Source organism: Botrytis fragariae, assembly GCF_013461495.1.
Source record: "Botrytis fragariae strain BVB16 chromosome Unknown tig00000075, whole genome shotgun sequence".
Lineage (NCBI taxonomy): Eukaryota > Fungi > Ascomycota > Leotiomycetes > Helotiales > Sclerotiniaceae > Botrytis > Botrytis fragariae.
The window spans coordinates 1,938,759-1,952,332 of record NW_023500995.1 but is presented as its reverse complement, the minus strand read 5'-3'; the positions used below and the strand labels follow the sequence as shown (position 1 = coordinate 1,952,332).

The following is a 13,574-nucleotide window of genomic DNA, read 5'->3' as shown; positions in this document are numbered from 1 at the left end:
TATCGCATCTACAAAATTCAACTATCCCCATGTTGGCCTTCTCAATGAACTAAAGAAAATTTCCAATAATTTCAACAGATACATGTTGTGCTCTGTTATCAACCACCCTTCAATCATTTCTTGTGTTGCTGCATCAACAGCTTTTCCAAAAGCATCAAAGTTTCTTCTCAATCCTTCCACATTGATATTCCTCCCCGAAGCTGCAGCATTCTTTTCCAACTTTTCCACTTGTGTTTCGGCCATAGCACGCCAAGTCTCAATAGCTTGAAGATTATCATCCAAACTTTGGACAAGCTCAGCATTGAAGGTAGCCTTCTTTCTCAACTTCTCATATTGTTCCAAATCCATTCGAAATCCAGGAAGATGCATTTCCACATCTCTCCAAATGATTCTCAAGACGCTATGAGCAGTAGGTTGGCTATACAAAGGACTTGCTAGGTGCGTAGTCCATTCATGAATTGTTGCAGCTGCTCGTCTCTCTTGATCTGGTCGATAGCATCTTGGGTCTGTTTTTGCAATGATTCCAGTGCGAACTTGGCGAACTAAAATTTCTCCTTGGTCTTCAAATTCGAGCCAACCGGGGGGAAGTGGACCACGGGTTGGATTCAGTTTTGTTCTTTCATTTGTTGCAATGTTGTAGTAGAATTTCGTCCCATCGCAGCATTGTCTTTGCTCCCACCACTCGGGGTTGGATATAGTTGCTTTGGGCATTGGATGGATTGTAGTTATTATGCTGGTTGTTTTCTTCCTCTCTTCGGAGTGATTGGATGATTGAATCACATTCTAGAGCGGCCATTGCCTGTCTTTTATATCTTGGTCTTCACCAGTTAAATGTCGTTATAGAAATATCTCTATTTCACTCATAGCTTCTCACCGATATTGTACTGACGAAGGAATAATCATAGAGCCAGATATGCTGGCTTTATTGAAATTTCTCTGACCAAATATTTGCCAGTCATAGTTGATATATCCTTGGTTTCACGATTCATTAGTGACTGGCATTCCTTCTCTGGTTTACTGACGCTATCATATATTCTCCTTTTAGATGATAACTGTGCCATTTTTCATCACGTACGTGAATTTCTGATCAGCTACTCATTTATCTCAATACTTTTCCATACACCTCATTGTCACAACATCCCGAAAGCAAACAAATTTCGAAGCAGCAGTAAAATAGATGAGATTATTTTAATATTGATATCCATATACGTAATGATTTAAGTCTACTCTCAGTAACGTTTCAGTCCAGGTGCCCCTCAGCTTCCCAGTTTTAGAAGCAAAATATCCCGTTATCTGCGTACCAGGCCTACATGTTCCCCTGTATATTCCTCCCTAGTTCTCCTCAACATACTCTCATCTTGCAATTTCCCAACAGCTGCACTCAAAGTATTCAACTCCTTCACCAAAAATCCAAGCATGTCTTTCCGCAACTTCTCTCTCATCTTCTCTCCATATTTACACCATGCATAATAATCATCTCTCGCCTTTCTAGCCTCTTTCCTACTCCTCTCTGCTGCTTCCCAAAAGCTTCTGAGATGACCCGTTGGTACCGGAAGTACACATCTGGATTTTAAATACTTCATGAGTTCTTCATCTGCTTTATTAATGCAGTAGAAATATTTCTCGCGCGCTTTTTTGGTGTTTTCTACTGCTTTTTCTATCTCGGTGAAGAGATCTAGGGGAGGTGAAATGGGCGAAAGACGGTGGAATATCGGTACATCATGTCTTGCTTGTTCTCTGGCCCTTTCAAGGTAATTGTGTTGGTAGTATCCGCGGTCTCCCATTTTATTGATTCGGGGTGGTGCTTCTGATTGGGATCGTGTTCCGAGTTCTCTCCTGTGCTGGTTCTGAGAAGATAACTATGCCACAATGATTTTGTATTCATTATATGGTCTTTGTTTGTTTGCATATTCACAGCATTCAGGTACATATGACTGCATTGTGAGATATCATGATGATGTTAAATTCGTGGCTGCTTTTGCAACGGTGTTCGCCAACACATAAGGAATCACTAGTAGTAGTATGGAAGAATGTTGAGGGAGGGGGCTTACAGTGAATTTCAGAAAGTAGAATAAGACTACATCACATAACGAGACTTTTAAGACTTCATAAGGTGTTTCTATCAAGGTTTTAAAATCTATCAATTATTATTTTGGCTTCATGAATCATCGATTCGCTAAAAAGAAAATGCATCATCTACCAGAACTTTCATGCTCGTCTTCCCTTCACTTGGCTGAAGTAACCTCAATCTTTTCTCGCCACTCCTATGTTCATTCTCCATATTCTCTGATAACTCTCTCCTGATCCTGAGCTTTCCTCAGTATATTTCTAAACCGTACTTGTCTCTGATCAACCTTCCTCTGGAACTCCTCAGAATCTCTCTTCATGCCTTTATAATAGTTTTCTACATCTGTCCACCACCTTCTACTATGTAAATCAGATGCTTCCAATTGTCCCTCTAATTTATGGATTTCTTCCTAGAGGTACACAATTCTTCTTTCCAGCTGTTCGTATGTCAGTTGAGGGGCTATTCTTTTTCTGACGATTTGCGGGGGTTTTGGAACTATTTGAGGATTTAGATCATTTTTGTGAGTGATTGCAAGAGAACTTTGAGCTTGGAAATATTCCCATTTTGTCTTCTTTTGTTATGTTGACTCGAGGCTTTTAAGAAGGGGAATGCTATGTTCATAGAAACTTGTTGGTTTTTGACTTGTGAAATATACTGTCGTTCAAAGTTTGCTGGTCCAAGTCATAGTGATCGTAACGGTATCTAATTAACATTGATCTGTCACACATTGGCAGATTATAGTCACTATACAAACCATCCTTACGACTTATTTTTAGAGTTTGTTATGAATCATTCATGGGGTGTATACACAGCAAGTGATAAATTTGCTTTCTCTTTCGTATGCAAGGAGTTTAATAGTTCACTAGTCATTCTATCAATCTGTGGCTAATCTAGTCAAATCATTTATCAAATACTGAATTTCTATTGCATAAGCTACTTTCAGATATTAAGTATCCATTCCACAATCCAAGTCCGGTGATTTGAATTTATGTTACGAATCACTTGTGCGCAAGATCCAGAGTTTAGCTTCCATAATTGATCGATTCGCTAAGAAATTATAAAAATTTCCTACCAGATATCATCCAAAATCTTACTTCTATAATCTCCCACTCAATTATCCCACGCACTTCCTGTTGGCTCAGCAACTTGTTCTTCATTCTTCTCTTCGCCTCCCCAACTTGGGTCCGCTTGGACTTCTTCAACTCCTTCATTCCCAAAGCCCTGATCTCCTTGAGCCTCCGACTCAACTTTTTCTGTTTGATCTCCTTGTCCCCAACTGTTTTCCTGATTTGATTTATCGTCCTTGCTTCCCTGATCCTCTTCTTTCGCCAAATCTTTCCCACTTCCTTGGCCACTCATTCCACTATCAGCCTGTGATCCTTGACTTCCACGAAGTCCCTCCTCCTTTGCCTGAGAACTTTTGGCCCCTATCGTTTGACCCCCGTGGTTTCTCTGTACACCGTAACTGCTTTCACCCTGATTACTGTCTCTGCTAAACTCATTCCTCTGAGCCCCATAACCATTCACATCCTGATTATCATCCCTGCCAACCCCACTACTTTCCAATCCCTCTCTTTCATACCTAGGTGATCCCATCTTATTCCTATAAGTTGCTTCCGTCCGTTCTAAACTCTCTTGTAGATTCGCATAATCCTCTCTCAGGCCCCTGAATAAATTCTCTACGTATTTCCGCCAGGCTGCAAGAGTATCCTTTTCAGACTTCACATAACTAGCTACATTTTTCTTCTCTGCCGAAATTTCCTTTTCTAGTGCAGTGACTTTCCTTCTGAGAAGATCAATTTCGGTTTTCTGTCGAACTTCGACTGGAGTTCGGTTGAATAGTGATGGCATGATTTTGATACTGGATTTTTGCCGAGTCCAAACTCGGTAAATCAAGGTAAGAATAAGCAATTATCTAAACTTGAGAGAAAGTTCCTAGGCTAGATACGATGTTACAATGTTGACCTGGTTACCTTGACACAATATATATTTCAGAATGTACAAAGTTTGCATATCACCCATGTCGCACGGCGAGCGACCATTGTCAAAGTGACTGTTGGTATTATTGAGGTAGAAAACAAGGAGTTTTCAGAATATTCAGAGAGCAAACAATGAGTAATCTTAATAGCATTCCATCATTGGAATGACTAATAATGTTCAGCTGGAGTTGCCCTTACTCATAGGTATATACAAAAGTTGCAATATCTGAATCAGCATTGAACCACAAACTTCCATGACACTTCTTACTGATTTGTGATTGAGGTAAGTTCAATATACTCTGCTTTGATTTCTCGTAGCATTTTTATCATACATCATTCATGCATCACAAGCTGTGGTAGATATTCACACCCTAGGACTGCATTTGTTCCATGTTTAAAAGTCATGTCTCGGATATCATACAATGCCTCAACGTTACCAAAACAGCAACACATAAATTCACATCTACTCTCTCAAGCATCTCCACCCCCCACAACCCTTCCCATATTCAACAAACTTTTCAATCCAACTCTTCCACTCTTTTCTCCTCTCTCACCTCCTCAAACTATCCATCTAAATCATCAGCCCTCCCCTTCTCTACCCTCAACTTCCCTTCCACTTATCATAACCCTCGCTTCTACCTCCTAACCTCTAATCAAGAATACATATCCCCTACACACGCCCTCTCCATCAACAACCAAACACAACATAACATACCACACCATTTCTATCCATGCGCATCAAGAACTCCAAGCAATAATTTCAAAATAATCAATTCTATCAACTAAAGAAGAATCCAGAGAAGTTAAGGAATCCTCGTACAGAGAAGCTCATTAGTCAATCTCCTAAAAATTTCCATAAATATCCTCTTTATACCTACCTATCCCATCTATCCCATTTATCCCACCATTCCCACAAACACAGTACTCAACTTACCACTTAGCACTTCCCACTTCCCACTCCCTGTTTCCCACTTCCCACTTTATATGCTATATTCTATATTCTACACTCTATACTTTATATTCTACACTTTATATTTCATATTCTACACTCTATATTTTATACTCTATACTTTATACTCTATACTTTATACTCTACACTCTATATTTTATATTCTATATTCATCCAGCTATTCAATCATCCCCAACTCCTAAACACCTACCTCCTATTTCCCATATCCCCATTTCCTCACCAACAAATCCCCCCACAGCCCAAGAGTTAACACACATACACACATACACACACACACACACACACACACACACTCACACTCACTCACTCATTCACCAAATCGACTCATCTTCCCAAAGCCACCCAGCACCTTTCCATATCTTTCAAGTTCCAACTACATTTCCACATAGAACCTCCCTCCCCTCACTACTAACCACCCCGCACTAACTCAACACCCCAAAAGCTTCCGAGTCTCGCGACAATAACCATTCCAGAAACCACAACGTTAGCTCAAGATATCCTCTCTTTCCCTCGGGATAATAGGCTAACCATCTCGATTCCATTTGATTACGTTCGTTTTAATAAACACCTACCTAGTGTATGACATCCAAAGACTCTCCCTCCGTAAAAACATCACTAGAATGAGTTTCTCGTAGGCTCTAAAACATTGCTTCCATCCATCCACCCTCTTGATTTTAATTCTTCCTCTCACCACCATGATCTATCTACACAACTCAGACTTCACAATCACACACATCATAAAAAAGTTCTAGACTGAAAAATGTTATTAATTTTATTCAGAGAAAAAATCTCCAAAACCCTAATTACGCCCCATTGCATTCCATTCTGCCCTTCTTGAAATCAACTTTCAAGCTCAAATAAAATCCGGTAATATAATGTAACCAAGTTTTCCTTTCCTTCTTCACTACAACCGTTTCTCACAACCATACAATTCAGAACGCTCCAATGCTTCAAAACCCAATCCAACCCCAATTGATTCCCTCAAATCTTTTCAAACCCTAGTAAGAAAATTATTCAAATCGTCGAAAGAATGACAATAATGACTCCGTTTTATATGCATGTAATTCAAATATAAATCTCTCTCCATTCATTTCCCTCATAGTTGACCAGAAAGAAGTGCTTCAGTTGCTATTTAAAAGTTAGTTGAAAAATCTAAATTAGGAGTAAGTAATAACATACCAGAATTAATATAAGCTCTTCTAGCATCAAGTGAAACACCAAATCTCTTCTCCAACTCCATCTTGATACTCTTTTTCGTAATTGTCATCAAATCAGCTGTTCTGAGAATATCTCTAATCTCTTGTAAGATAGAGTCATCACTTGGCAGACCTGCCAAATTGGACATTTCCATTTCTTGTTGTCCGAAGTATTGACTTCCGCTGAATTGACTAGCACGATTTCCTGGTGTCCCCATTCCCATTTCCGATGGAGCCAATGAGAGACGGGATTGATATGGATTACCATTCTTAGAGTCGATACCATAACCATTATACTGGGACATTGAACGGGATGCTGGAATGGCGTATTCCGAAACATTGGGTTGATACTTAGTACCATAGGAATATCCTGAAATTACAGATCTTCCATCGTCATCTTGTTGAGTTTGAGCTTCCCAAAGCTCAGCTTGATAATCTTCCCATTTTTTGTGTGGAATAGATGCGGGATCAAACACTCCTTCATCAGTGATGACAATCTGTTTACCCGATTCTCCAGTAACAACACGAGTGTTACCCCAAGAGAAATCATCCATATGCCAGAAACTATACAATGGAAGACAAAGGGAGTACACAGGAATGGCAATGATGTAAAGAATCATCCATCCAATCATTTCCCATTTGCGTCGCACGATGAAGATGATTGCTTGCAAACCATAGATGGCAGCAAGTAGAATGAAAGCCGTAATGGGAACAAAACTTGGCGATTCGATAACGAGGACGATGAGATAGACGATATAAGCAACAGTGACCGGTTGAACCAAGGTGGAGATCAAATCAATCATGACAACGAAACGCATACTAAAGCAGCAGAAACCACAAAGTTCGGACATAGGCACGAGTTCCGCAAGGTTGTGTACTGTTGAGTTAATCCAGCGACGACGTTGGGAAAGGAAGACAGCCCAGGAGTCAGGAGCAATAGTCCAAGCGTGAGCGGTACTGATATACTTGGTCTTGTACTTAGCATGGTGCTTCATGAGAAGTGTGGTTAAGTAACGATCTTCTCCCAAATGTAGCAAGTTCTTCATGTGAAGTGTATCGACTCGAATATTGGCATAGGCTTCCACAACTTCACGACTGACGAATAGAGGCTTTCCGGACTCTGCAGCTCGAACACGATACATTGTGAAACAACCTGGCAGACAAGTAACACTACCAAACAGACTTTCGAATGCTTTAGCAAGATTGTGAGAGATGAAGTACTCATAAACTTGAATCATGGTGACGAATGAAGATTTGGAGTTCGTTAATGCTGTCTCTCCACAAACACCGAGTAATTTAGTATCGTCCAAGAATGCTGAAACCATTCGTGAGGCAGAATCCGCTGCAACGACTGTATCGGCATCAATTTGTAACATGAATTCATAAAATGTCGGATTGACACCAATGATATTGCGAATTTGATGATACATTTCAAGCTCGAGAGGGCTCATCGGCGCATTGTAGTGAACACGGTTCAAAAATCGCATCATGACCATTTGAGAATCACGCTTTCCTCTGTTTCCTGGTTTAGAAACTTCAGAAGGCTTGCCAACTTTCACGACGACCAAGAAAGGAACGATATGACCTTGGACCTCGTAAAGACCGGAGTAACATTTGCCCATATTGTGTTGTTTCATTCCTTCTCCCAAAGACTCAAAGCTCAGGGGTTCAGGGTCAACGGTGTCTGATACTCCAAGAATATCCAAAACGATGCGTGGAGTGGGTCTGTCGTTACCTTGACCAATAATCATACCATCACAGATAACAACCAAGAGTTTACGCTTGTCGTCGTACTTCATTCTGGCAATGGAGTCGATAGCACGTCGAAGAGAGTCCTCGTCTTCTGTATAGACAGGCACTTGACAGATGACGAACTTATCTAGATTTTCAGGGATGTTTTTGCCACCGAATTGAAGAGCCGCGAAAAATTTGAAGACGATGACAGAGCTAAGAATGATCGTGATGGCCAAAATCAAGTACTCAGCAAATTGACACTTGATCGAGTTTCTGGTATCAACATCTGCAACATAAAAAAGATTATCGAGACAAATCTTCATTCTAGACCGCATCTCATCAGTAATGGCAAGAGCATTCCAGTATTTCGTGACGTCCTTTCCAGATTTTTGTTGAAACAAGTCCACGACTAAGGGTGACATGAAGTCGACACTAACATTCGAAGATGCAGTTTCGCCCTCAGCAACAATGATTTTACGACCTCCAGAAACATACTTGGTAAGGTCATAGACTTTACCGTCAATGATGCCGATCGAGTCCAATTTCGTAGCAAGCGTTTTAACATATGACGCCGTATAACCAATATGACCCTTATAATAACCGGACTCTTTAAGCATGATCATTTGCTCTATGAACCAATCGGGACGGGAATCATTCTGGAAGGCACGGAAGTCATGATATGCAGCATTGGCATCTGTGCTACTGACTGTAGAGGCGGAACCACTGACATTAGAAGAAGTATAATCAAGTTGCACTGAAGGATCGATGGAGCCTGTGGTTCCTTGACAGAGAGCCGAAACTTGAACCGGAAATAGGCCAGTAGCATCAAGACCAGCGTACTTCAAGATACTCTTTTGGGGTATAATCGACGGGTAATGACGAGTTGAAAAACTTGAAAGATCAAAAACCGTTCCTCTAATGGCAACGTAGGCATCGTCGCTTTTCCCATCGTACGACGTCAACTCAGCTGCGCTATAAACGTGTTGCGTTGGACAAATCAATTTTGGAAAGATCACGACGAAGAAAGCGGAGAAGAGACAAGCCCACCAAATCATCATGTTGATCGCAAGCTTTTCTCTCCAAGCCAACCGAACGTCTTTTCGAGGCATGCGGCCGATCCATCGTATTAAGAAATCAGGAACGAGCCAAGTCATCAAGTACACCATTGCTACCCATCTCTTACGACTCGGGCTGACCCTAACTTCCTCTACCTCAACCATGGTCTTTTCATTTCCCTTCTCAGCCAATTGCTCTTTGGTGTCCAAATTGCGGAACATATCACCTTGACCAAGAGCTGAAGCACCAGCATCAGAGCGTGCATCGTCTTGGCTACCAAAGTAACCAGATTTCTTGTCTCCATAAAACGCTCCAGGGGATGGTGTGAGTAGAGCGGCCCCAGGACCCAAAAGGCGTTCTTTTGAGGCTCCATAGTTTTCACCGCCTGGTGTGAGTCTGGCCTCACCACCATCATCAGATGGTAATGGGTAGCGTCCTGCGACGAAACCACGTTCATTCAGTTTCGCAATTTCCGCCCAACACCTCTCACTGAGGAATATTCCAGTGCTTCCAACTCTAGCCTCGTTGGATGGCCATCTTTTCTCTTCAATCACATTTTCAGCCTTTTCTCGCTCACTTCCAACTAAGATTGTTTCGGTGTCTGCAAGTCCGAGGAACTCTCCGAAAGGAATGAAGATGCTAAAGTCGGCATTTCGTAACCGTTGACTGATTTCAGCAATACCGAATGTTTGAAGTTGCATCCGTACACATTTGCTATCGAATTGATTTGCTATGCGACGGTCATTGGGCTTAAGACAGAATACAAAGTATGGGTTCGTGTTTTGTGAGTTGAGAGCTTTGAAGATGTTGTCCAAGGATGACAGGTACTGTGCAGCAGCGCCTTGGTCAATATTGAGACCTTTTCTAGCTTTGCTTCCAGAATCGATAGTTTCAGTGATGTCTTCAATTGAATCGGCTGCATTCTTTGCGCCACCGAAGCGACTTGGTCGATCCCCCTTTCGGCGCATGACACTTGGTTGTCTTAGAGGCTTAGAGCTAACTTGAGCTTGCATGATAGTTGACTTCTCTTGTGGATGAACCATACGTTGAAGAGCTTCTTGACCAAAGAGCTGGCCTACAAAGTCGCTCTTCGTGTCACGAATCAAGTTCATAAGATCTCCCGAGATGACTTCTCCATTTTCTTCCACCAAACCCGCAACGGGATATTCTACTTCTCCAGCAAAATGCTTCACTGTGAATGCAGCGGAAGCATTATGAGTAGCAAAGTTGCTTCCTGGGAGCTTGGCAGTTGCACTACCGACTGTTATTGCTGGGTTCTTGCCCTCGAAACGTTTTCTCAAGCTTTCTAGTAGTTGTACATCTGTCTTATGACGCTTGGTTTGATCGTCAAGGATACTCAAAAGACCGTTACCATGCTTGAGGAGACCCCTAACGGCATCAGAATTGTCAAAGTAGCTGGTAGCTGCAACCGTTACTTCTTCAGTTTCGAGCATATCAGCTTTTGATTCGAAAAAGCTTTGCAAGGTAAAGTTGTAGAGTGCTTCCGTTGCAGCATTGTTCAAAAGTTGATCGAGAGTCGAGTCAGTGGCAGGCTGTTGAGCAAACCCTGGGAAATCGACAATGGAAATGGTGTTTCCAACCGACTCTTCTGGCGCGCAAACTCTTTGATTGATGCTTTCGATAACATATGCTACGAGTAACGAGTATAAAGTCCTTGCTAGTTCGTCTGCATTGCTCTTAGCACCCTTAGGATCGAGCATCACCGTCACCCTTTCTCTGTGCAAAATTTTGGTTTTGTATCCAAGAGTGGTTTGCAAATCAGTCGCTCCAACACCCAAGAATGCTGCAATTATAGAGAGAACATCCTTGTTTTTCACAGCCGTATATTGTTGACCACCTTCGTGTGAATAACCGCCGCTGTCGTCACCCATTGCTGCTGTATTTTCCGCTGTTTCGAACTCAAGTTGACCAATGTGAAGAATACTAGCCAAAATCTGGCAAATCTCGGCGATTTCACTTCTTGGAAATTCCAACTTTCTCAATGCTGTCTTGAACAGCTGGAAACCTTCTGCATCGTTGATTCCCACTTTTAGTTGCGTTGGATGACCAAGGTATCGCCATCTCTTTTGGCCTCCAGTAGAAAGTCGATTACCAGCGCCTCCATGGTCTGCGGATGAATCTAATCCCAAATGTGCCTTCTCAGCGGCACTGGTACCAGCTAAAAGGTAATACAGTACATGAAAATTCCTCTCCCCAGTCGGTACAGCCGCAACTCTACTTCTTTCTAATCTGTGATCGAGAACCTTTCCACCAATCAAGGTTGGGTTGACTGTGGATGCTGTATCATATTGAAGCTCGAAGAACAGACCTGCTTTCGAAGCGGTTGGGGTGGTAGCGGTTTTAGTGGATGTGAGAGTATCGAAGACGTATGCGGACAGAGATAATTTGGTGGAAAGAGGTGTACCGGATTTGCTCAGTAAAGCCGAAAGCAAATGAGAACGAACGGTGGTTTTGCCGGATCCTGATTCTCCTCTATTTGTCCAATTAGCAATATGTTTTGGGGAATCATGAATATCACATCATCCACTTACAAGAAGACTATGGCTTGGTTCTCGGTTCTGGCCCCAAGTCTTGTGTACGCCTTGTCGGCCATGCCCTCGGCGCCCCCCATTGCACTCCCTTCTTTACCTCCATCTGGACCTTTTGTCGAAGAAGAATATGTGTTGAGAGATATTAAGGCATGAGAGGACAGGTCCGCCGTTGGTAATGAAACATGGAATCGACTTGCAAGATGTGCAGTTAAATGTGTATCTGATTGTAAATGGGCTGGTAAAGCAGGAAGGGATGGCTGCGAGTGAGCTCCGCTACTTGGATTGTTGAGAGCCATGATGGATGGATTTGGGTCGAAACCCTTAATTTTTGTATTTGTGCGTCAATGTATAATCGAGCCTCTGGAAAATGTCGAGGAAGAAGTATTATCGATATTGATATATTGGACCTCGTTTGGGGGGTAAATGTTGGGTCAGCGAAGGGGTAATATGTCAGGTTTAAGTTCTTGAAGAGAACGAAAGACTCTATTAAAAACGGACTAGATAGCGAGTGAATGATGAGCAACAGACGAAAGCGAATGTATTGCAAAGATGCCAAAGAAAAGGTTCAAGGAAGCAATTCAAAAGAAAAGAAAAGAAATGAATATGTTATTTGATGTTAGAGTTGAAGGGGGGAAAGTTGTGAATCCCTTCTTTTTACCCAAAAACAATGGACTTTCCTTTTCCTACAAGCAGCAAGTAAAGGGAAATATTTTGGTTAGGTACGAGAAGGTGATTTGGTTTAATGTTTACAGGGGAGATGAATATTATGGGATTTGGGAGTTTGGATGTTGTTATGGTCTACCGTAATGATTACTTGGGGTTTAACATTTCTCGTGTGTGAACTATTTTAAGGAGGAACGACCAGGGGTTTTATCAGCAGGGAAGTTGCGCCATGAAGAAATACGGATGGAGGATATAGTATAGCATATAGCATATAGTGCATAGTGCTCATATAGTCATCTACATTGTAGTCACACAGTCATAGAATATAGTAAGGAGAGAGGGAGAAAGCAGAACGGCAATTTAAACTTGCTAAGGAGCTTAAATCCCGCCTCAGACAGCTCACCACATAAGGTTATTTGGAAGATCCAATAATGTGACTTGGAGGAAAAGAAAAGAAGAAGACTTAAACATTCAGAAATCCCCCGAACGTGCTCCATAGAAAAAAAAGCTACACGCCACCACCTCGTTCCAGATTTTTTATATTGTTCAATCAACACGAGAAATCAAGCGGATGATCATCGAGGAACAAATCAACATACCCGCATACTAGACAATCAACGATCATACACAGCCACCAATAAATAACAAATGCTTACCAAGGGCTTGATCGAATCACCATACTAATCTCGAGCTACTCGGTATTTTCACTCACTCACTCACTCACTCACTCACTCACACACTCACTCACTCCATGTTATCATGAAAAGCCTTCTTCGTCGCTTCGAACATTCCCGATTGATTGGCACGCTTGGCATGATAGGAGCCGAATAGAAGGGAAGAGGAAGTGATGGGGAATTTCGAGGGAATGAAGAGGATGGAGATGGATGATAGATAGACCAACTGATCCACATATTAGAAGGGCTCCTAGGGACTGATCAAGTACGAGGTAGATGGGTATCACAAGCATCAACCCATCTCGCCCATCAACATCTTTTACGAAGTACAGGAAAGTCAGGTTTGATACGGTATCACGATATCCAATGTCCAATTTTATATCTTGTTGTGTGATACCAGTGTATCATGTTATAGATCGATAATTGACACACACACGCACACACACACATACTGCTCTCGACTTTTGATTTACTCCTTTCTCCTCTCGCAAAATTGACTGCTTTTATTATATTATGGTACACGCATACAAGACAATATAAATACATACCTACATACATACATACATACATCGTACTCGAGTTTAATACAACCATCCCCTCAAGACACCCCCTCCCCAGCACCCTTCACAAGGCTTCTTCCGCCTCCATTCTTCCTTCTACCGGTATTTTAATTTTGACGCCC

General features: G+C 41.9%; 4 protein-coding genes across 4 annotated transcripts; all 4 read right to left on the bottom strand.

The window, feature by feature from the left end:
* Window positions 1-21: 21 nt before the first annotated feature.
* Window positions 22-959, bottom strand: Bfra_006074 (uncharacterized protein; the record flags this gene model as incomplete). Its single annotated transcript, XM_037336447.1, has 2 exons — window positions 22-783; window positions 942-959. The coding sequence occupies 2 exons, from the start codon at window positions 957-959 to the stop codon at window positions 22-24; spliced, it is 780 nt and encodes a 259-aa protein (XP_037191657.1).
* A 330-nt stretch (window positions 960-1,289) lies between these two features.
* On the bottom strand, window positions 1,290-1,784 carry Bfra_006073 (uncharacterized protein; the record flags this gene model as incomplete). The annotated part of the gene is made up of 1 exon (XM_037336446.1): window positions 1,290-1,784. The coding sequence occupies one exon, from the start codon at window positions 1,782-1,784 to the stop codon at window positions 1,290-1,292; it is 495 nt and encodes a 164-aa protein (XP_037191656.1).
* A 1,394-nt stretch (window positions 1,785-3,178) lies between these two features.
* Window positions 3,179-3,919, bottom strand: Bfra_006072 (uncharacterized protein; the record flags this gene model as incomplete). The annotated part of the gene is made up of 1 exon (XM_037336445.1): window positions 3,179-3,919. One exon carries the CDS (start codon window positions 3,917-3,919, stop codon window positions 3,179-3,181), a length of 741 nt encoding a protein of 246 aa, XP_037191655.1.
* A 2,194-nt stretch (window positions 3,920-6,113) lies between these two features.
* On the bottom strand, window positions 6,114-11,851 carry Bfra_006071 (putative chitin synthase protein; the record flags this gene model as incomplete). Its single annotated transcript, XM_037336444.1, has 3 exons — window positions 6,114-6,145; window positions 6,197-11,496; window positions 11,556-11,851. 3 exons carry the CDS (start codon window positions 11,849-11,851, stop codon window positions 6,114-6,116), a joined length of 5,628 nt encoding a protein of 1,875 aa, XP_037191654.1.
* Between the last annotated feature and the right edge of the window lie 1,723 nt (window positions 11,852-13,574).